Below are 20,642 nucleotides of genomic sequence, written 5' to 3'. Positions count from 1 at the left end.
GGGTACGATTATGAGTGGGGTTTATTTATACAAATTACATTCAACATTTTAGTTACAAATTCTGATTATGTAAATGTCTCAAGAAAGTTAGGCTGTAGACAGTTCTCTAAATATTTCATATTCGTTATTGTTTTGATGGTCTTCGGTGTGTGTGTGGTTCCTGTTGCACAATTCAGCACTTTGTATACATACTGAGTTGAGTTTTTGTGTGGAGTGCTTGGACTCTGGCTCACCATGCCAGTAGTGGCCTGCTTAATCCTAGTAAAAACTCATTAAAATGCAATCTACATACATATGGTTATATGGAAAACTTAGGACTACGGATATGAGTACGGCTACCATCCGAGTGGCTGACATGCATGATGCGTTCGTTGTGGCAAATTAAGTCGAGTAGAGACTAGACCCCAGTCAGAGGGGAGCCTTTTGATGAATATAACAAAATAGTACCAAGATTACGGAAGGCTGCGCGTGGAAGCATCCAAATTAGAGACATCAATTCCTTAGAGATATGGAATGGAACCTTGCAGGGTTCACAACTGTTTAACTTAACTGAAGCACAATCTGCCTGCCCCTCTGGTCTGGGATATCAGTATATCAACTATATATATCAGTGGTATATGTGTATAAAAGGGTGTTTCTTGTATATAATCGTTGTATTGCCTGCCCCGGAAGACTACGGACGAGCATTCTGATTACGATTTATGGATTACGGATTCATTGCAAACGTGTGAAACGCGACGGAGTTATTGCATTTGTTCGGATTCGATTGATCTACATCCAGATCCCTTCACATGCTCTAGAGCATGGCTTTGCACTCGTTCTCTGCTATGCTGTGCTGGATGCAGTGGTTGATCTCTGCAAAGCCTGGTCGCTCGCTGGACTTGCGGTTCCAGCAGCGACGCATCAGGGCGTAGACGGAAAGTGGCGTGTTGTCCGGACAGCCGAGAACATTGCCCTCCTTGATGTACTTGATGACCTCCTCGTGGGTGAGCCCAAAGTACGGCTGCAGGGCGAAGGAGAAGATCTCCCAGAGCACGATGCCGTAGGCCCACACATCCGACTCCAGCGAGAATTTGTTGTACAGAATGCTCTCCAGTGGCATCCAGCGGATAGGTATAAAGTCGTTCTCGTCGCCCTTGTAGTAGTCCTGCAGATAGATCTTGTGCGATAGTCCGAAGTCGGCTATCTTCACCGTCATGTGCTCGTTGATCAGGCAGTTGCGAGTGGCCAGGTCGCGGTGTACGAACTTCCGCTCCGCCAGGTAGAGCATTCCCGATGCAATATCGGCGGCCATTTGCAGCAGGTGCTTCTCGTTCAGCTGCAGCCGGTCACGGGGCTGGGCCTGGTGGGTGGCAAAGGGTGAGCAGGCGCGCAGGAACTCGCTGAGATCTCCTGGTGCCATGTACTCGAAGAGCAGGCACATAGGCCGGCCCAGGGCGCACACACCCAGCAGCTTCACGATGTTTGGATGCTCAAATTCGGCCAGCAGGCAGGCTTCCCGCTCGAAATCCATTTGCATCTGATCGCTGGCATCGTCCTTGAGCATCTTGACGGCCACCAGGAGATCGTCCTGGCCGGGCACCAGACCCGGGGCCTTGGCCTGGAACACCCGACCGAAGGCGCCCTGTCCCAGGGAGCGCACATACACAATATCGCCGCGTGGATACTCCAGCTTCTCCAGACGAGCATTCTGTTGGCCCTTGGTATCCTGAATGGCCACCGTGGTGAGGGTGACACAGTTGCTGTGGATGGTGGCCGTGCTGCGGATGGTGCCCCACTTGGCCAGTGTGTTGGTATTTGCTCCTCCTAGTGTCTCTCGACTGGTCGCCAAGTTGCCTCCGCACTCACCGGCCCTCATCGAGGCATTGCAATCACCCCCGCCAGTGCCAGATCCTGGTCCAGTTCCTCCCGGCGGCTGGGAGTAGTCCTTATGCTTGGACAGCTTATATATCAGCAATATCATCAGATGGAGGGCCACGATCCCAATGAAACCGATCCCCGCCAGCAGGAAAATCATTGAGGGGGTGAAGAACTTCTCCATCTTGATGGGCGTGTTCATGTCGTTGGCATTGGGATCCACATAGTCGGCTGGGAAGAAGTAAACAAAGATGAGCTCCTGTTGGAAGGAAAGAAACAGCTCGACTCACGGCATATGGGAAGGTCGCAGTGCTGCCAGCGCACAGATTCGTCCACCGTGTAACACCAGGGCTGCTCCTCCTCTCCACCAGCATTCCGGCAGTAGTTCTCGCCCTCCAGAAGCTGTGGAAACACCAGGGGTGGCTGGATGTGCTTGTGTGGATGCTGTGTGTCCCAGCGCTGGCAGGGAATTCCCGATTTGGTCACGTTCATAGTTCCTAGATAAAATCGGCCGTTGCCATTTCGGCAATCGTCTGTCAATGCAAAAAAATTTCATATTAGCCTAGGAGCGATCTCTCAGCGATGGGGGTAGGACCAACTCACAGCTAGCTTCCGACTCCTTGATCTCCGTGAGGCCTATGTACGAACAGTTCGGCCGCCGCATGGAGGTGTCGTAGTGCGGCAGAGCAGAGCAGTTGGGCAGCCGGAAGGAGCCCCGACTCTTGATGAACATATTGCGCTCCTTCTTCTCCTCGATGAGCACCCAATCGTTGTAGCAGAACTGCAGATGGGTGGCCTGGCAGTCCTCGAAGCAGAGCGGAGCCCTCACAGCTTGTCCGTCCTCCACATGACAGTTGGGAAACGCATAGGCGCACAGCATTTTCTGTAGGGGATCGATCGAAAGGAATATATTAGACACCAACAGAGGGTGTGCTCAGTGGGCTGCTCACCTCAGCCGCCTCGCGGCACAGACCGGTGAGGTCGCTAATCAGCTCGTCCCACAGCGCCGTTGTGGTCTGCTCATTCTTCCAGCCACCCGTTGGGTCGTCCAGGCTGTACCACACCTGGCCGACAATGTACTGCTTGCACACCTTGCCATTGTAGGGAGCACAGTAGCCATTGTCCTCAGCCCGTTCCCTGTCGTGCTCGTGATGACGCTGGTGCTGGTGGTGGCGCCGCGCTGGCTCCTCGATGGCGTTCAGCGAGTTGCCGTGCACTCCACTGTTAAATAAGAACACGCACAGCCCCAAGGAAACCACAAAAACCAACAAACTCGGTATTTTCCTCATCCCCAAAGCTGGCCCCAAGCCCACACCCCCAACGCCACCTACTCCCACCCTCAACCGGGCAGCCATGGCTGCGTTTCTGTATATGCACGGCAGAAGCTTTGTTTGGCGGACACTTTCTAAACGAAATTGTCACTGGGATTACCAACTTCACTCATCTCACACAGCTCCAGGCGGATGCACTGGCTCTCCTGCTAATCTTTAGCCACTTTCTGGAAAAATTTGAGTGACGAAAACCGGGGAAATCAGTTTATTTTCGCAATGTTATTCTCCCGTCGACGACGCCTTTTCACCGAATACCACAAAAGTTGGCGACGACAGGCCAACGGACTGGGCCACGCACAGGGGTTCACAGGGGTGGTTTCTACCTCAAGAACAGGGTTGTTAAATGCGCGGCAAAAGCCAAGGCAAAGGGGAGGCCCTTGACTTTATTCTGAATTGAAATTACAGTATACATGTTTCATTTTGGATTGATCTAATTTTCCTGATCGGGATCATCACCCACATTGAAATCTTCATTCAGCTCCTTATTCTGATCGTCTTCTTCATCATCGGGAATGGCGTCAAGTCCCTAGGAAGAGAAGAGGGCTGGGTATAGATCTGGGCAATGGAAGGAAAACTACAGGAAAACTCTACAACGACCAATCTTTCACTTCCGCACTTTACGTTTATTCACTTTTGCACTTAAGTTTTAAAGAAATTTCACTTAGATCAACTTATTCCTTCTTCTCGTCTGGTATGGCATCGAGGCCCTGCAAGTAAATGAATTGTGTCTCAATACAGAGGAACGGCTGTGGAAACTTTAAATGAACGTGCGTAACGATAAGGAAATGAAGCGACCCAACACCAATGAAGTATAACAAGGCGGAAATAAAAAAAAAAACAACAGAACGAAACACTGACCAATAATATTATAATGAGGAATGGAATGCAGAGAATACGAAAACACTGATCAACAAATAGCACTTACATTCATCAAGTATGGATTATCGGTCAGTCGGAAGTCGCGTTGGTACATCACACGGCTGAAACGCTCGTCCATGTTGCGACGGAAGGCCTGCGGGAGTAGAAGAAAACCATTAGAAATCATTGCCAGAAAACTATTTGCCACAAGCTGTACATCCGCGGAGCTTGGAATATGTTTTATAAATTCCGTATAGTGCCCAATTAACTGTGGTTATATAAGAATTTGGAATTGCTCGGACAGGAGGTAGCGGTCTAACTCACATTGCCCAGCGTCAGCTTCTGCACGCCGTACATGGCGTATATGGGCACGGACAGGAGCACGGTGATAATAGCAGCGCCAGGTAGGATTTCGAACCACATCTTGCCAAGAAAAGTTGTCTTGTTATTTTTTTGCACGAACGGAAAACAGACACGGACAAATCAGCTGTTTGGCAGTCAACTTATGATTAACCCATTTTCGAGCAATGGGTACTTAAATACACACACGCATATTACGAAACTTGAAGAATTTTAGCGCAGTTCAGGTGAAAGATTGTGTGATTTTTTTTTAGTTCATAGGAAAGAAGCATGGACCTACAAGAAGAATTTACCGTCGGATTTATTTTCCGCCATTTACCTCAAGTAGTTGGTCTGTTTAAAAGTAGGGGGGTTAAGTGGGTTAAGTTCGTTCAAGGTGCTGCTGACCAATTCGCGTGCGTGTGCGGTGCAGAAATTCGTAAGATTTTTACCCTCTTTTGCCACGTAAATTGAATTAAAAGTTGGATCTCGGCAAGATGATAATATACACAAACGAAGGCAATCCCCTGGGACTGCAGCTGCTGATGCTGGCCAAATTCGCCAAGCGGTCGGTTCAACTGGTTAACCTAAATCTAAATGGTGGGTGAAGAACAACTTCCATGGGGAACTCCGGCGGAGTGCATGCACTATGACTAGGTAATCGTGTCTGATGCAATAACTGGTTTTGTTGCAGATGCCAAATTCAAGGATTTCCTGATTCTACCCACACTGGAGCTGGACAATGGACTGCGTCTGTTCTCGCCTGCAGCCATCGCCAAGTATCTGTTCGTGGATGAGGGCCAGCTGAGGGATGAGGTACGGAAGCAAGCATAATTGCGCCTAATTTAAGCAATGACCCTTCAAGGTTAAACCAATCTTCTCCAACAGTGGCTGGAATGGTCGACCACGTTGCTGGCGCCTGCCCTCGCCCATCACATGGCCGTGGGACACCGTGCCGATCCAAACGCTTTACCGGTGCTGAATGCTTTGGTGAAAAAGCTGGACGATTGCCTGAAAGCTACGCCTTACCTAGCCGGAGACAAGTTGAGCGCTGCTGACATTGCTGTTTGGTCACTTCTCGCTCCGGATGGCACTCTCAAGGGCGCGCAGAATTTGGAGAGCCTGCACGGCTGGTATAACCGGGTGAAAGCGTTGCCCGAGGTACAGCAGGTGTTGGCCGAACAGCCGCTGAAGGATCTTAGCTTCAATGCGCTGCAGCAGTCGAATCGCTATGGTGGACTACATCACGTGCCACTGAAACGTCTCAGCCTGGCGGATGCGGGCAAACTATTGGCGGAAACAGCATCCACAGTCGCGGACACAGTCACAGATGAGGAACTAGCCGCAGCAGGAGCTTCCTTTACGTACACAGCCCCCAAGGATGTCCAGGAGCAACGCACTGTGCTACCCAAAGCGGGCGAACGCAACGTGCTCATCACTTCGGCCCTGCCGTATGTTAACAATGTTCCCCACTTGGGCAACATAATTGGCTGTGTCCTGTCTGCGGATATTTTCGCTCGCTACTCCCGCTGCGCCGGCTACAACACGCTGCTCATCTGCGGCACAGATGAATATGGCACGGCCACGGAGAACAAGGCTCTGGCCGAGAACATGACGCCGCGGGAGATTTGCGACAAGTACTTTGAGCTCCACAATTCCATCTATCGCTGGTTTGGCATTGGTTTCGATTACTTTGGGCGCACCACCACCCAGGAGCAAACAGAGTGAGTGAATAATGAATTTGTGGAAGTGGCTGTGGATTTCCAACTGAGATTATTCTGATTTTGCAGCATTGTGCAGGAGGCATTCACGGATGTCCACAGTGCTGGGTATATCATCACAGAGAGCGTGGAGCAGTTGCTCTGCCAGAAGTGCGACCGTTTCCTGGCCGATCGGTGAGTTTTTCAAGACTTTCTGCCTTGAAATATAATCCCTAAATTGAGATTTGCCTTCAGCTTTGTGGAGGGCACCTGTCCGCATCCTGGCTGCGGCTATGCGGATGCCCGCGGCGATCAATGTGACAAATGCGGCAAGCTGGTGAATGCCACCGAACTGATCCGTCCACGCTGCAAAGTGTGCAACACTGCGCCCATCCTGCGCTCCTCGGATCAATTGTTTATCGATCTACCCAAGGCCGAGCCTCGGCTCCGTGAGTGGGTGGACAAGGCGGAGAATGGGTGGACCCACAATGCCAAAGTGATCACGAGAGCCTGGCTGAGGGAGGGCCTCAAGCCGCGATGCATCACGCGAGATCTGAAATGGGGAATTCCAGTGCCCCACAGCGGCTTCGAGAAGAAGGTCTTTTATGTGTGGTTCGATGCGCCCTTCGGATACGTGTCGATGACTAAGCGCTACACCAAGGAGTATCAGAAATGGTGGCAGCCCGCCAAGGGAACTGACGTGGAGCTGTTCCAGTTCATGGCCAAGGACAATGTGCCCTTCCACTCGGTTGTGTGGCCCAGCGTCCTGCTGGCCATCAATAAGGGACACACGCTCGTGTCGCACATAATGGCCACCGAGTATCTGAACTACGAGGATGGAAAGTTCAGCAAGAGTCGCGGAATCGGAGTCTTTGGCAATGATGCCCAGGCAACGGGCATTCCGGCAGATGTCTGGCGCTTCTATTTGGCCTCGGCACGACCAGAGGGCCAGGACTCGAGCTTCAGTTGGAACGATTTGGCGGCACGCAACAACTCTGAGCTTCTCAACAATTTGGGCAACTTTGTCAATCGTGCTCTGGTCTTCTGCGAGAAGAACTTCAACAGCATTGTTCCCGAGGTGGTCGCCACGGAAGAGGAGCTCATTTTGCTGGCCCTTGTCAACCGCGAGCTCCGCGGATACATCAATTCTTTGGAGAAAGCCAAGCTGCGCGATGGCATTCGTCATCTTTTGGCTATTTCCCGGCATGGCAATGGTTATATGCAGACACAGCAGCCCTGGGTGCTCCTCAAGGGCAGCGATGAGCAAAAGAAGCGCGCTGCCACCATCATTGGCTTGTGCGCAAACATTGCCTGTCTGTTGGCTAACCTCCTCTTCCCCTACATGCCCTCCACGGCACGAACTCTCTTTGCCCAGCTCAACGCCAAACAGACGCCGCTCAATGCAGAGTAAGTGAATGGATCCCCTGTATCATCAGAGCTGTTTCTCAATCTGTGTGTGTCATTATTTAGGAAACCATTGGCCACCTTGCTACTCCCCGCAGGACACAAGATCGGAAAGCCCGCGCCCCTCTTCGCCAAACTGGAGCAGTCCTTCATTGATGAGCTCAAGACCAAGTATGGTGGATCCCAGGAGACGAAAGCGTCCGTGCAGAGCCAGTCAAGCACCGCAGACCTGGAGCAAGCCGTGCAAGCTCAGGCCGATAAGGTGCGACAGCTAAAGACGAGCACCAAGGACAAGACAGTGTGGCAGCCAGAAGTCAGCAAACTGCTAGACCTGAAGAAGCAACTGGAGGAGGCTAAGAAGACCGCTGTAGCTGCGCCAGCTTCTGCTCCTGCGCCATCGAATGGTGGACAATCAGTGCAGGATCTGGAGAAGGCCGTACAAGCGCAGGGCGAAAAGGTGCGAAACCTAAAGGGTAGCACAAAAGACAAAACGGTGTGGCAGCCAGAGGTGAATGTGCTGCTTGATCTGAAGAAACAGCTCGAAGCTGCACAAAAGGCAGCCAAAGCGGCTGCAGCAGCTCCTGCTGCAACTACAGCTGCTCCTCCTGCAGCCTCGGCCGACGCAGGCCAAGTCAAGGCATTGGAAGACAAACTTGCACAGCAGGCAGAAAAGGTGAGAACCTTAAAAGCCAAGGGTGATGCGTCTGTGTGGAAGCCAGAAGTTGATATTCTCTTGGCCCTGAAGAACCAGCTGGCGGCTCTGACTGGAGCACCAGCCGCTGGCGGACAGGGCAAGGGCAAGAAGAAGAAGTAAGGCTTTGAATATACTCCATAAATATGCTGGACATTTTTACCTCAACTTTCTAATCACGCATTCGCCGTCGACTGGCACAGCTCCAATCATTTTTCTATATTTATTTCGTTTGCATTTAACAAACTTTGTATTTATTTGAAGTGTAGCCAGCAATCAGTTAGTAATTTATTGAGTTTGCGAAAGAAAAGAAACATTAAATCTATTGACTTTCATACATGAATTGGTTTCTATAATTCTCCTAAAATCCGAAGAAACACGAACATGAGCACCGACCGACGCCAACGAGGAAAAAAATTGGAGGGGCTTTTTCTGGAGCCCCGTGTCTCAAATTCCAACCGTTCTTTCGAACTCGGCCCCCTGGACAGTCGCAAATTACAAACGGGGTATGGACAAGAGGCAACACGGCCCTGAAACTGCAACGCATGCAAGGTAAAATCCACCCCTTTGCCTAATATACCTTGAGACAAAATCGGCTGTTTCCTTGGCTGTTTTTGCCTGTTGTCGATACCCCACCCCTTTTTATAGCCCATTCCCTAAGCATTTTTGTTGTTGCATGTGTGAACCGAGCAGCTGTTCGGCCAGAACCCTCCCCCTTCCATCGTCCTTTTTCTATTGTTTTCCGCAATGCGATGATTTGAAGTAAAACAGGTATCGATCATTCATCGGTTGCTTAAAAATACTCGTGAAGAGTCACAGATAAAAAGCAGAATCGACCATCTCTAGCAAGTTACAGCAAAAAAATTTGCCATGTAAAAAAAAAACAACACAATCACAAATCACACAGAATAAGTGCAATAAAAAATAATGTGAAATGTATTAAAAGCAACAAACGAAAGCTGCGGTATGCACCAACACTGCCAAATGCAGTAGCTCAATCGATGTAACCGTAATATATGAAGCGAAAACAAACACAAGTCTGTCTCTTTCTGTCTGAACGAACTCCCCACTTCCCTTCACCATCGTCACGCGCACCGCTCTGTCCCTCACCCTCCCGTTGGCGAGAGCAAACAGCAAAAATTCGTCATCAGCTGGTCTGTAGTCTGCCAACCAACACCAACAGTCACTGCATTCATTCAGAGCGGAGAGAGAGCGTCGAAACACTTTATCCTGCCACGCACTAGGGTAACATTTTCGTCGGTTCGAATTGATTCCCGGGAATTGTTGATAACAAATTAAAAACCTGAATACGCTGTACGCAGAACGGGGGTTAACAAGGTGAAATTTTGAAATGCTTTAGAAACTCAATTAAGCGAAACTTGTGTGCTGTGTTTTGTGCTGTGTGTGTATATAGGAATAATACGCCAACAAAGAAGCCACCCGTGCCCGTTCCCATTCCCATTCCGCTGTTACGACAACTGCATTTAGCTTACAGACCCTACCCTCCCACACGCCTTCTTGTGTTACCAAGCAAGCAAGTGCTCTGGATGCCACACTTTTCCAATATGCAGAGGTGAAGAGCGGAGCGTTTTAAAATTGAAACAACTGTATACTGTATGCCATAAAGACTTCAAAACCAAGGACACGCGACGCGAGGCGACGCGACACGACGACGGCCACCATCCCCACCAAGCACGACGAAGGCAACAAGTGTTTGTGTTTGCTTTTTGCTAATTGCTATTGATTATTCGCTTTCTGGCTTTTGTTTTGCAGTGCTCCGACTAAGCCAACGACTCAATCTTGAGAGCTTGAGAGTAATTAATTTGAAAACCGAATAGCCGACTGGCAAAAGACGTCGCCATGGAGTCTGCAGACGCACTCATGGAGGAGCAGAAACTCATGGCCGAGGCCAAGTACCGCAACTACATGACGAACATCGACAAAGCGCTGCGCAATTTCGAGTACTCCAGCGAGTGGGCGGATTTGATATCGGCACTGGGCAAACTTAGCAAGGTATTGAATCACCCAGCACTCAACTCCAGCCCAGCAAGGCCCATCACATCACAAGGGGGTTTTATCGCCGCAATGTGGCAACTGAGATATGGCCGGGTCGAGCAGAACTGAATCACTACCTCGCTTTCCCCATGAGGGACCAATTCTTATCTCGGCTTGTTTTTAACTGGTGTTTTGTTTTGTTTTTTCTTTGCTTTGGCAGGCAATATCAAGCAATACGCAGTATCAGGTCATACCCAGACGCCTGAAGATTGCCAAGCGTCTGGCCCAGTGCATGCATCCCGCCCTGCCCTCGGGCGTGCATCTGAAGGCCCTTGAGACCTACTCGGTGATATTCAGCAAGACTGGACCCGAGCGTCTGGCCACAGAGTTTATTTACAGGTGAGTATCCACCCCAGCACTCCACGAAGAGTATTCTCTAATTGTCCTGCTCTTCCAGCGCTGGCCTGTTCCCCCTGCTGGGCTATGCCGCCATGAATGTGCGGCCCGCTCTGCTGGCCATCTATGAAACATATTTCGTTCCACTCGGGGACAAACTGCGGCCTGCTCTGAGCGGATTTCTGAACGGCGTCTTGCCCGGCTACGACTGCGGGCTGGACCATTTTGAGCGGATAAGTGCGTTGCTGAAGCAAGTGTGCAATGCCGTCAATCCCATGCACTTCTACACGGTGCTCTGGGAGTCGGTGGCCAATAATGCGGCGATCCGTCTGCCAGCCATCACCTACCTGCTGGAGCATTTCAACAAGCGGCTGGACATGCAGGAACAAATCTATGTTATGGGCCACAATCGGGAGATAATGATGTCGGCGCTGTGTGCCTGTTTGAACGACTCCCTGATCCTGGTGCAGCGCAACACGCTGGAATTCCTGTTGCTCGGTTTTCCCATGCACACGGCACTGCTGGCCGAAGATGATCTGGTCAAGTTGGTCACCAACGGCCTCAATACAATACTGAGACGCGACATGTCGCTAAATAGGCGACTGTTTAGCTGGCTGCTGGGCAGCGAGGTGGCCAAGAACTCGCCCACCTATGACACACTCTCGCTGGACGCCTCGGCAACCCCGCTGGACGAGCCACCGGAGCCGTACTTTGTGAAGCATTCGAGGCACATACTGATACGGGCTTTAATAACAACGCTGCGGCTGAGTCTGGAGTGTGCCCCCATGGATCTGAAGCCCTATCGAATTATGTTATCGCTCCTTGACAAGGCAGAGATTGGCAGCGCTGTCTTGGACTACGTCCTCCACGACATCATACGGGCCATGTACATCTCCAGCGGCAATCCGGAGGCTCTCAAGTCCGCCAACCTTCTCTTCGCCACCTTCGATCCGGCCTACATCTGGAGCTACATGACTAACATGTTTGAGCGCGCCTGCCACCAGGCAAACTCCTCGGACAAGCTTCTGCCTCAGGCGAGTGCTGAAGGCGGCGATAAATTTGCTTGCGAGGTGGGCTCTGGGGATCCGTGTGTGCTGGAGATCTGCGTGCTCACCGAGTTCCTTCTGGAGACCGTTTCCCTGGAAATGTACACGGAGACGACGCGCGTCTATCTGCCCAAAGTGTTCCTGGCCATCACCCAGCTGCTGTCGCTTCACATGGATCGCGTGACCAGCAGCGAGATAACCGCCTCCCTCAAGCTCTGCATGAAGATCGTATCTAGGGTGCAGCCAATGATAACGTAAGCGAAACAAAAGAAAATCACAAGATAATCTTTGGTAACCTATTCCTATCCGTCTATCTGCCTGTTTGTCGCCCACAGAAGTCCCATTAAACTGAACAAGCTTATGGAGCAGCAGTGCGCAGGCTCCTCATCGGATGAGAAGATTACAGTCAATGCGGCGGCGGCAATCGACAGTGCTAACAAGGGAGTGCCGGGCACACATACACAGGGAAGTTCCCTGGAGAAAAGCAAGTCGGACTCTCGCCTGAACCAGTTTGCAGAGAACTCGCTTCAAAGCGCAGATCCCAACGACGAGGATCTCATCCGACGCTCGGCCTCCAATCAGAGCGTGGGACGACAGAGTCCCAGCAAGAAGAAGGCCAAGTCCATTTCACGTCTCTCTGAGCTGGACAAGGATGTGAGTGATAAATCGGGATAAATCCCGAGATTTATTTGAAATAACTGATTGGTAAACCATCCCATCCGTTTCATCCAGATAAGCGCCTCGGACACGGGCCAGCAGTCGTCCTCGGACCTAGACACTCCGCGGAGCATCAAGAAGCTCAAGGCCAAGGCAAAAGTGCCCTTCATACGCAGTCCCAAGAAACAGCGACCCAAGGACATTGTGCTGGTGCAGTCCGCAGCCGTCGCTGACTCTGCTGGAAATGTTCATGATGCCGAGGAGCCAAAGAGCGCCCCACCCGACCCACAATCGCCGCAGTTCTATCTCGACGATGAGAGCCAGGCCACCCAGCAGCGAGGGTACTCGATACTGGAGAAGTGCATCCGCCAGTACGAGATCTTTTTCGAGGTATACGTGGCCCGCAAACTGCTACAAATCGAGTCGGATGGCATGTCGGAGAGCTCGGTGAAGGTTCAGCTCCAGCGCAGCACCAGCATCCACAGCTCAAGCCACACCTCCAGCCTGTTTCTGGTAGAGCAAGTGCTGGAGTATGAGTGCCCCATCCGCGAGTCACAAATCGAGCGTCTGTTCAATCTGCTGCGCGTGGACAAAGTGCCGCGCTCCAAGCAGCTGCAACGACTCCTCAATCACTCTCTGCCACTGCTGGCCAGTGCCAGCGAGCTGAGCAGCGACAGCGAAGCCACGGAAGCCCCGGAGAGGCAGACACAGAGTCTGCTCATCGACACCCAGACGCAGCGTAGTGTCCAGCAGCTCGCCGAACTGCAGCTGAGCTTAAGCATGCGCGGAGCCGTCAAACTGGCGGCCTCATTGCTGGTGGAGATGTCCACGTTCCCCAACTGCAACAAGCACATTGTGCTCGACAGGAGTGGTGAGTGGGCGTACAGACTTTGAAAGAGATCAATCTCATTTGATTATTTGATGCTTATTCTCATTTAGAGCCGGAGTTGCCGAATTGGCTGAAGGTCCTGTGTCTGGTGGCGTGCTTTGCCCAAAGCGACAAGGAACTCCAGGTGTCGGCCATCACAACGCTCTTCGATCTAATCAGGTAAGCGATCAGTTTCGTCTACCGGCTTAACCCTGACTGACGCACAGTTGCCCTTTCTTCGTAGCTTATTGCGCTCCCAGATTGAGCACACAACGAGTCCGGGAGTCACCTTCGTGGTGATGCTGCCGCTCCTAAAGTTCGGCCACGTCAGTTACATGGAGCAGCAGACACGAGTCTTTCAGCTGGTGAGCTCCATTCTGTGGGACTACCTGGGGGCCTCCTGCACGGATCCCGCGCAAACTGTGGCGCTGCTGCATCAGTTGCACAGCTGCCTGGAGAGCGGCCTCGTGGAGACGGTCATTGGCAACCGAATGCAGGCGCAGCATCTGCTGCAGATTCAGCCAATCCCTGGAGTTGGTAGAACAGCGTTGCGCAGCTTCCAGCTGGAGCGATTGGGCGATGCCCAACTGCTGTGTCCCACAGAGTCCACCGAGCGGTTGAGGGAGAGCCAGGCGCGCAGCTTCAAGAAATTCGAGTTGCTGTGGCATCTAGGCAGGGACAAGCAGACGTCGCGGGGATTCGAGAAGACCCTGCTCAAGGTGCTGGACACCTTGGCCCTGCCCCACTACATGTCCGAACGGACATTCGTGACCAACTGGCTGCAGGCCTCGCTGCTGCGCGGAGATCTGGCGCGTCTGACCAAGCCGCTCTACAAGATTCTCCTCTCGGCCAACTCGAAGCGGGTGGGCATTGTCCACATGCAGCAGCTGTATCGGGAATCTGCCGAGGCCGAAGGAGACACTGCACCTGCCTTCGAGCGGGATGTGTACGCCATCAGCTCGGAGCAGGGAAACGTCAAGTATCACCACATGGAGACCACCAGCGGGGCCAAGAAGAAGAGTCCCATCCGAAATTTACCCAAGAAAATCTTTGGGGTGACTCTGAGCGGAGGAAAGACCAACAAGACATCAAACTTCGTGAGCGACAAGACGGCCTTGGCCACGGAGGCAGCGCAGGATGTGAACACCATTGGCCTGATCATCAATCCCCTGGAAAATGCCACGGACTTTGACGACGAAACGGATCTGGAGGAGCCCCGAATCGAGATCCCCCACAAAGAGACGCCGCTGGAGCAAAAGCTCGCGTGTGCCATGGACGAGAGCGATCAGCCATCAGCCCAAGAGCAGCCGCCACCGCCGTCGCAGCAGCAGCAGGATCAGTCGTCGCACTTTGACCAGGACATAACCGACAACTCCGATAGCAGCGACTTCGAGTCGGACTCGGAACTGCGGGAAACCAGTCTGGAGAAGGAGGACAGCATCACGGTCAGCTCCAGTGCCGGGGTCAGTGATGATGTCAAGCGATTCGTGGGTGACTGCGAGCGCGTCACGGAGGCCCTTACGCAGCATGAGAAGATCAAGAGTCGCAAGACGTACCGTCTCACCCGAGAGAAGACTCCTGGCGAGAACAGTCTGAACTCTGTGGCCACAGACCAGACAGAGCACAGCTTGGCGGACATGCATGCGGATGCCCTGCCAGCGGATGAGTACTTCCGCGAGGACAAGAAGCTGGGCAAGCGCAAGAAGCTGCTGACAAGCAGCGACAAGAAGAGGCTGAGCTGCATATCGAAGACATCCACGGACAGCAACCTCAGTAACTCCTGCTCCCAGGCGGAGCCTGCTCCGGAGGGCGATCCTCAGGGCGAGGAGGAAGCAACAGCAGCCACAGACTCCACCATCAATGTGGAGGACAAGCGACGCAATCTCAGCCTGGAGACTAGCAAACTGCAGCCCGACTGGCAGAAGGCCCTGGAGAAGGGCAAGCAGAACGTGGAGATCCTTCGACAGAATGCAGCGGCGGCTGCTGCCGCGGAGGAGCAAACCAGTCTGCGCAGCTCCATGAAGAGCAGCAGCTCCCTGGCCGACGCAGCCCATTTGTACCACAACCACTTGCTCCTCTATTTGGCCATCTACGACACGCGCCAGACCCTATACGCCCTGCAGACGCTGCGCAACATCATATGCTGCGACAAGCGCACCTTCCTCTGCCTGTCCATTACCACCTCCTTTTCGAGCGCCAGCTTGAAGCAGCTTCTTGTCCGTCACCGCAAGAGCATCTCAGGCAAGGGATTCGATGGCAGTGTGGGCAACTCGGAGTATGCCCAGGGCTATCGCGGATGCATGCAGTTGGAGCTGCTGGTCACGTTGTGTCTATTCTATGCTCGCGGATACTTCCAGCGCGAGTCACTGGACGCGCAGCGGCAGTCGCCCACTCTGCAGGATATTGTCAATAACCGCAGGATCCAGCTGGAGAGCATTGAGCTGTTGACCCTGATTTGCTCAGAGCTAATTGAAATCGTGAAGGGAATGGGCAGAGGTCTGGCATGCTACATAGCCGATCTGCTGGCCCGCGCCAAGCTGCAGAAGGTTATGTTGCACTGCCTCAACAGCTCTGTCTGTAGCTACGGCCGCAGGGCACCCACCGGAAGCTATGCCGAGCAAGTTCTCAGCTTCAACGACCCGCAGGACGATCAACTGCACGCGGACTGCTTCCAGCTGCAGCTGCTGCGCCTCCTCCTGTCCGTGATCCGGCTGGAGCACGAGGTGCACCAATTGCGGCAGGACACACCGCCCGCAGCTGGCGATGACTCGACGGGCAACACCTCGCCCACCCGTCTGGCAGAGGGAGCGGCGGCCAATGTCAAGTATCTGCCCAACTGCCTGATCAGCCAGCAGCCCATGTTCCTAGCCGCCGTGTTGGGCGCCCTGCAGCAGGAGCGGCTGCGCCACCTGCACCGCAACTGGACGGACCTGGTGACCTCATCGCTCAACTGTTTCACCTTCGGCTCGCTGACCAACATCGTGATTAGCGTGGTCCATCAGCTATGCAACAACCTGGACCGCATGGCCCGACTTGGCCTACAGCAGCAGCGTCATTTTCCACCCGACTACGTCCTCTCGCAGCTGGAGGCCCTGACCATTCTCTGTCACTACTGCCTGCTGGACAACACCCAGCAGACGGCCCTCTCGCATCTATTCAACCAGGCCTATCCCCAGACCAGCTCCTCGGCCCAGAGCTCCAGCACTAGCCAGCTGCTGAACAGCTTTGTACACTCGTTCCTCTCGGCCAACGAATCGTCGACCGGCACATCGGCACCGGCACCGCGCAATCCGCAGCTGCAAGCTGCCCGCAATGCAGTGCTCTCGCACCTTCCTAGGATCATGAGCAGTGTGGCGGCCATTTGGGACAGCGAGCTGGGACAACTGCGTCCCGTGCGACAGCAGTTGATGGAGTTCCTGTCGCCCGTCTCACTGCATCATGGCTGCAACTTCCTGGCCGCCGTGGCAGTGACCTGGCAGCAGAGGGGCAGCAGTAATGCCTCCAATGGCAGTGGACTGAGCATCTCCGACCAGTTCCAGCGCAACTCAACCCTTCAGGCCTGTCCGGGACAGCTGTCGCTGGTCTCTCTGGTGTCCAGTATACGGGTGATGCCCATGGATTCGTTTGTGATGACCCTGCATCAGGTGGTGAGGTCTCCACCGCCCATCCATCGGCCGCCCGCCCATCTGAGCATAGAGGTGAGCGCCCTGGAGCTGTTCTACTTCTACATGAAGTCTGCGCCGGGCACCCAGCTGGCTGACGCCTGGAGCTCGCTGCTAGCCCTCATTCGAGACGGACTCAATCTCTCGCCGCCGGCGCAGTTTGCGCTGCTGATGCTGCTCAACGAGTTCGTGCAGCGGTGCCCTCAGATGCCGTTCCAGGACAAGAAAGAGGTGAGGGAGCTGCACGACGTTACCTCGCGGCTGGTGGACTCGTTGTCGGGTGTGGCCGGATCCTGTCTGGAGCAGACCACATGGCTGCGTCGCAACCTGGCCGTGAAGGAGGACACCGATGGTCTGGCCAAGGACAACAGCATCGGCGGCGGTGGCGGCATCCAGCAGTACTCGCTGCAGGCCCAGAGCGTCCTTGCCACTATACTCTCGAACCTGTTGGACGTGGCCTACGGGTCGCAGGAGAAGGACAAGGTTGTGAACATTGTGACCCCTCTGCTGTACAACATTACGCCCTATCTGAAGAACCACACGGCCCGCAATGTGCCGTTCTTCTATGCCTGTTCGGCCCTCCTGGCCAGCCTCAGTGGCTACCAGTACACGCGCAAGGCGTGGCGCAAGGACATGCTGGACCTGCTCCTGGACAACTCCTTCTTCCAAATGCACATCTCGTGCCTCCCCTTCTGGCGCATGATCATGGACAGCCTGATGACCTACGACAACACCACGTTCCGCGAACTAATGACCAGGGTGTCGCTCTCACAGGCAGGCAGTCTGAACATCTTCACGTCGCGGGAGCAGGAATTTGAGCAAAGGGGCATGCTGCTGAAGCGCCTGGCCTTTGTCATCTACTGCAGCGAATTCGACCAGCACAACAAGTATATGCCGGACATTCAGGGTAAGCGCAAATCGGTGGAAATCATCATCATGGAGATGTATCCAATCAAATGTTTCATTTTTCACACTTTTCCACGCAGAACAACTGGCAAACAGCTTGCGTCTGGTGCCTATGGGACCCTCAGTGCAGGCGGCTGTATTCCTATGCTTTAGGGTGCTGCTACTCCGCATGTCGCCCGATCATGTCACTTCGCTGTGGCCCATCATTATAGCGGAAATGGTGCAGGTGTTCCTGCAGATGGAACAGGAGCTCAAGTCGGAGAGCGAAGAGCGCAGGTGAGTCCAATCGATAGTGCCAGCTGTGATGTGCTCTCAACTAACCAACAACTTTCTCCCTTAGCCAACAAATGCGACTGCCGTCAAGCATAGATGTTTCGTGGTCAAACAGCTCCGGTGCCAGCAACGGTATCAATGCCCAAACACCAATGCAGCATTGGCGATCCGTTCAGTTGGAGGCATGCAAGCTGCTGGAACTTGGCTGTGTGCTGCCGGCGACCAAACTCCCTCACTTTCAGATGTATCGGTGGGCCTTCGTGGGCACAGAGTTCGATGTGCACGAGGAGGAGGTGGGTCTGCCAAATGGCAGCCTGGAGAACCTGGCCACGTTGCCGACAGCTCTATATGTGCCCCATGTGAGACGTGTGGCTCGGCTGATGGACATGAAGTACACCAGCCAATCCCCGGTACGACAATTTATACAGATTTCATAATCTTTAGCGCCAACTAATCCCCTTATCTTTATATATGATATGTAGCTGTTGCAGCGTCCCAGCAATCGCCATTTAATGCTGAACTTCCAGCAGCTGCAATCGCTTCAGGAACTCTACGCCTTCTTCTCTACCCTTGGCATCAGCTGTCCGCAGCCGCGCAACTTTGCCGACACGGAACGGGATGTGGCAAATTGCCTGGAGGAGATCGAGGATGTGCTGGCCAATGATTTTCTGGAGAAGCTACCCAGTCTCACAACGCCCAGATGAAAACTGGCTACGCCCTACAGGCAGACCCCGACGCAGACGCAGACGACGCGCCTGTCGCAGTTTGAGCTCAAACGAAATGTGAATCTGGGAGAGTTTGCCATGGAGCCGGCACATCGCGGCAGTGGCCAGGCAGCTCGCATAATCGCTGCCATGCAGGCGACCCTCACAAGCCAAAGCGCTGAGACGAGCTTCATGCAGATGCAGACCCACAACAATAAGAAGACCAACTTTCCATTTTATGTCTAAGTAAAGCTTACGCCGAGTATGATAGATAGATAGCTAGCAAGAAAAGTATGGGGCGAGGCGAGGCGAGCGTATAGCTCGTATAGCTATATATATACGAGTATAGATATCTGTAGTGTGATCGGTCGTTTTAACTGTTGAGTGTATAAGAGAAATAGTTGCCCCATAGCCCAATAGCCAGCCCCTGTATTGTATGTAATGTATATGTATTAAACTGTTGATAGTTGCGCCGAAGTCGAAGTGAATAAGAGACGTGTTTACGACAAATTGCAATCAAATACAAAAACGTATTTTATTCCAAGAACAACCCAGCAAGAAATCGGATGAGGATGGGGAGACACAAAACTAGGGGAATCGCCGTCTTTACCGAATATGAGACTCAAACAACAGGCACGGCCTGAGGAGTGCCCTCGCGGTTCTTCAGCTGCAGGTAGTAGGAATAGATAAGACGAGCGCAGAAGGCGACGATTACTGCAACAAAGGAGAGGTCTGTACTTTCTGTCAACCAGTTTTAGTAGGATAGCACTTACCAATCTGCAAAATATACGAAAGCAAGGCGCCAAATATATTATTGAATCCGGTGGACTCGCGATACCCTCCGTAGTGGAAGATGACGCCGAATATGGCAAATGGGAAACCGATGGCACAGAGCAAGGCGTATATCAGCCAGCCGAGGAGCAGCAGGCGCTTGTACTGCAAAAAAGGTAAACAGGGGTTGATGAATCAGAGCTAATCGCCATCCGTATGTCTTTACTCACCTTCAGGCAACCGATCAGCAATAAAACATTAGCTGTAACTGTAATGGCAAAGCCAACAAAGTTGACCACTGGAAAATATAGAATCGAAGAGTCAGTTTGGATTGTGTGACACACATAATACATCATGTCGTCATCATCAGAAAAGTTTCACGCTATTCTATTCAAAAACAGAAACGACAGCGACTTTGGGAACGTGTTTCGGTTTGGGGAGACGATTAGCTCATGCTTTATATGTACATATGTGTGTATGTATATACGTTTAGGTATTCAGAAATATACAGAATGCTACACATGTACATATATATGTACATATATGTTGATTTATCATTGTTTTAAGGCTATAGCATAGCTATAGCTTCTGGGGCACACTATCATACAATTTAATTATATTTTGCCACAAAAGACAAGCGGATTTGTCCAAATAAACAAATGCCACGCCTTGAGTTCCACATACCCGTTGGCGCGAAGAGCACACTGAATGTGATGGCCACCAGCGAATAGATCGCTATGCCAAGGCACCAGCTCCGGAGATCTGTGTTGCATGGCCCCTGGTCGACAGTCAGATCGATTTTCATCTTGAGATTCTTTGGCTTCGGTAGTCTTTTGAATTTTCCACAAAAGTGAAAACCGGTCGAGATGCTATGGAACACAAACAACGGCGACCACAACGCGCGAGATTGAAAAAGTGAATGAAGCGTCTAGGTCTGCGGTCTAGAGCGCGGCAGCCGGAGCAACAGTTGCTAAATGGAGAAATGCTAGCGTGTGGGTGCCTGTGTGTGTGTGTATCTGTGTTTGGGGGAGAGAGCTAGCGCTAGTGAGAACCAGAATGTGTGGGCGGTTGCTTTTTCTGAGAAAACTAGCAATCGATAAAAAGATACACAACTTTATCATATTACTTACATTTAAAATGGGAATGCTTACATTTGAATTGAAAACGGTTATATTTAAAAAGCT

The 20,642-nt window shown here is 52.4% G+C and overlaps 5 protein-coding genes across 6 annotated transcripts; 2 read left to right on the top strand and 3 right to left on the bottom strand.

Annotated features, from left to right (window-relative positions):
- Window positions 1-3: 3 nt before the first annotated feature.
- Window positions 4-3,442, bottom strand: Nrk (Neurospecific receptor kinase). The gene is made up of 4 exons (XM_001360280.4): window positions 2,808-3,442; window positions 2,461-2,740; window positions 2,148-2,390; window positions 4-2,088 (listed from the first exon to the last, which is right to left on the bottom strand). The coding sequence occupies exons 1-4, from the start codon at window positions 3,210-3,212 to the stop codon at window positions 797-799; spliced, it is 2,220 nt and encodes a 739-aa protein (XP_001360317.2). The 5' UTR covers window positions 3,213-3,442; the 3' UTR covers window positions 4-796.
- A 137-nt stretch (window positions 3,443-3,579) lies between these two features.
- Window positions 3,580-4,584, bottom strand: ND-MWFE (NADH dehydrogenase (ubiquinone) MWFE subunit). Of its 2 annotated transcripts, none has more exons than XM_015183727.2 (3): window positions 4,371-4,584; window positions 4,114-4,200; window positions 3,580-3,714 (listed from the first exon to the last, which is right to left on the bottom strand). In XM_015183727.2, exons 1-3 carry the CDS (start codon window positions 4,467-4,469, stop codon window positions 3,619-3,621), a joined length of 282 nt encoding a protein of 93 aa, XP_015039213.1. In that variant the 5' UTR covers window positions 4,470-4,584; the 3' UTR covers window positions 3,580-3,618. The 2 variants fall into 2 exon arrangements, with proteins under 2 accessions (XP_015039213.1, XP_002138239.1); XM_002138203.3 differs by lacking the exon at window positions 3,580-3,714 and adding an exon at window positions 3,791-3,895 and having other exon boundaries at window positions 4,371-4,577.
- A 177-nt stretch (window positions 4,585-4,761) lies between these two features.
- Window positions 4,762-8,523, top strand: MetRS (methionyl-tRNA synthetase 1). The gene is made up of 6 exons (XM_001360279.4): window positions 4,762-4,985; window positions 5,080-5,201; window positions 5,274-6,109; window positions 6,176-6,280; window positions 6,341-7,492; window positions 7,556-8,523. Exons 1-6 carry the CDS (start codon window positions 4,883-4,885, stop codon window positions 8,301-8,303), a joined length of 3,066 nt encoding a protein of 1,021 aa, XP_001360316.2. The 5' UTR covers window positions 4,762-4,882; the 3' UTR covers window positions 8,304-8,523.
- Window positions 8,524-8,979: 456 nt separating this feature from the next.
- LOC4803627 (protein dopey-1 homolog) lies at window positions 8,980-19,208 on the top strand. The gene is made up of 11 exons (XM_001360278.4): window positions 8,980-9,518; window positions 9,954-10,193; window positions 10,396-10,574; window positions 10,633-11,871; window positions 11,953-12,271; window positions 12,350-13,145; window positions 13,214-13,322; window positions 13,387-17,711; window positions 17,791-17,986; window positions 18,051-18,393; window positions 18,466-19,208. The coding sequence occupies exons 2-11, from the start codon at window positions 10,041-10,043 to the stop codon at window positions 18,685-18,687; spliced, it is 7,881 nt and encodes a 2,626-aa protein (XP_001360315.3). The 5' UTR covers window positions 8,980-9,518; window positions 9,954-10,040; the 3' UTR covers window positions 18,688-19,208.
- On the bottom strand, window positions 19,187-20,390 carry LOC4803626 (uncharacterized). The gene is made up of 4 exons (XM_001360277.4): window positions 20,143-20,390; window positions 19,689-19,756; window positions 19,461-19,623; window positions 19,187-19,401 (listed from the first exon to the last, which is right to left on the bottom strand). The coding sequence occupies exons 1-4, from the start codon at window positions 20,261-20,263 to the stop codon at window positions 19,310-19,312; spliced, it is 444 nt and encodes a 147-aa protein (XP_001360314.1). The 5' UTR covers window positions 20,264-20,390; the 3' UTR covers window positions 19,187-19,309.
- Between the last annotated feature and the right edge of the window lie 252 nt (window positions 20,391-20,642).

The sequence above is a fragment of the Drosophila pseudoobscura genome, chromosome 3, assembly GCF_009870125.1.
Source record: "Drosophila pseudoobscura strain MV-25-SWS-2005 chromosome 3, UCI_Dpse_MV25, whole genome shotgun sequence".
In the NCBI taxonomy this organism is placed as follows: Eukaryota; Metazoa; Arthropoda; class Insecta; order Diptera; family Drosophilidae; genus Drosophila; species Drosophila pseudoobscura.
The sequence above is the reverse complement of the archived record's forward strand: the minus strand, read 5'-3'. Positions and strand labels throughout refer to the sequence as shown.

What these genes read in the sequence shown, in the direction of transcription:
- Nrk (XM_001360280.4), bottom strand. Translation starts at nt 3,212, where the DNA reads ATGGCTGCCCGGTTGAGGGTGGGAGTAGGTGGCGTTGGGGGTGTGGGC. An exon ending in TGTGCCGCGAGGCGGCTGAG is followed by an intron (nt 2,741 to 2,807) that starts GTGAGCAGCCCA and finishes GATCCCCTACAG; the next exon opens with AAAATGCTGTGCGCCTATGC. An exon ending in CTGCGACCTTCCCATATGCC is followed by an intron (nt 2,089 to 2,147) that starts GTGAGTCGAGCT and finishes ACTTCTTCCCAG; the next exon opens with CCGACTATGTGGATCCCAAT.
- ND-MWFE (XM_015183727.2), bottom strand. Translation starts at nt 4,469, where the DNA reads ATGTGGTTCGAAATCCTACCTGGCGCTGCTATTATCACCGTGCTCCTG. An exon ending in AGAAGCTGACGCTGGGCAAT is followed by an intron (nt 4,201 to 4,370) that starts GTGAGTTAGACC and finishes CTACTCCCGCAG; the next exon opens with GCCTTCCGTCGCAACATGGA. An exon ending in ATAATCCATACTTGATGAAT is followed by an intron (nt 3,715 to 4,113) that starts GTAAGTGCTATT and finishes TTCTCTTCCTAG; the next exon opens with GGACTTGACGCCATTCCCGA.
- MetRS (XM_001360279.4), top strand. Translation starts at nt 4,883, where the DNA reads ATGATAATATACACAAACGAAGGCAATCCCCTGGGACTGCAGCTGCTG. An exon ending in GGTTAACCTAAATCTAAATG is followed by an intron (nt 4,986 to 5,079) that starts GTGGGTGAAGAA and finishes GTTTTGTTGCAG; the next exon opens with ATGCCAAATTCAAGGATTTC. An exon ending in CAGACGCCGCTCAATGCAGA is followed by an intron (nt 7,493 to 7,555) that starts GTAAGTGAATGG and finishes GTCATTATTTAG; the next exon opens with GAAACCATTGGCCACCTTGC.
- LOC4803627 (XM_001360278.4), top strand. Translation starts at nt 10,041, where the DNA reads ATGGAGTCTGCAGACGCACTCATGGAGGAGCAGAAACTCATGGCCGAG. An exon ending in AGGGTGCAGCCAATGATAAC is followed by an intron (nt 11,872 to 11,952) that starts GTAAGCGAAACA and finishes TGTCGCCCACAG; the next exon opens with AAGTCCCATTAAACTGAACA. An exon ending in AGTACACCAGCCAATCCCCG is followed by an intron (nt 18,394 to 18,465) that starts GTACGACAATTT and finishes TATGATATGTAG; the next exon opens with CTGTTGCAGCGTCCCAGCAA.
- LOC4803626 (XM_001360277.4), bottom strand. Translation starts at nt 20,263, where the DNA reads ATGAAAATCGATCTGACTGTCGACCAGGGGCCATGCAACACAGATCTC. An exon ending in TGCTGATCGGTTGCCTGAAG is followed by an intron (nt 19,624 to 19,688) that starts GTGAGTAAAGAC and finishes CCTTTTTTGCAG; the next exon opens with TACAAGCGCCTGCTGCTCCT. An exon ending in TTCGTATATTTTGCAGATTG is followed by an intron (nt 19,402 to 19,460) that starts GTAAGTGCTATC and finishes CCTTTGTTGCAG; the next exon opens with TAATCGTCGCCTTCTGCGCT.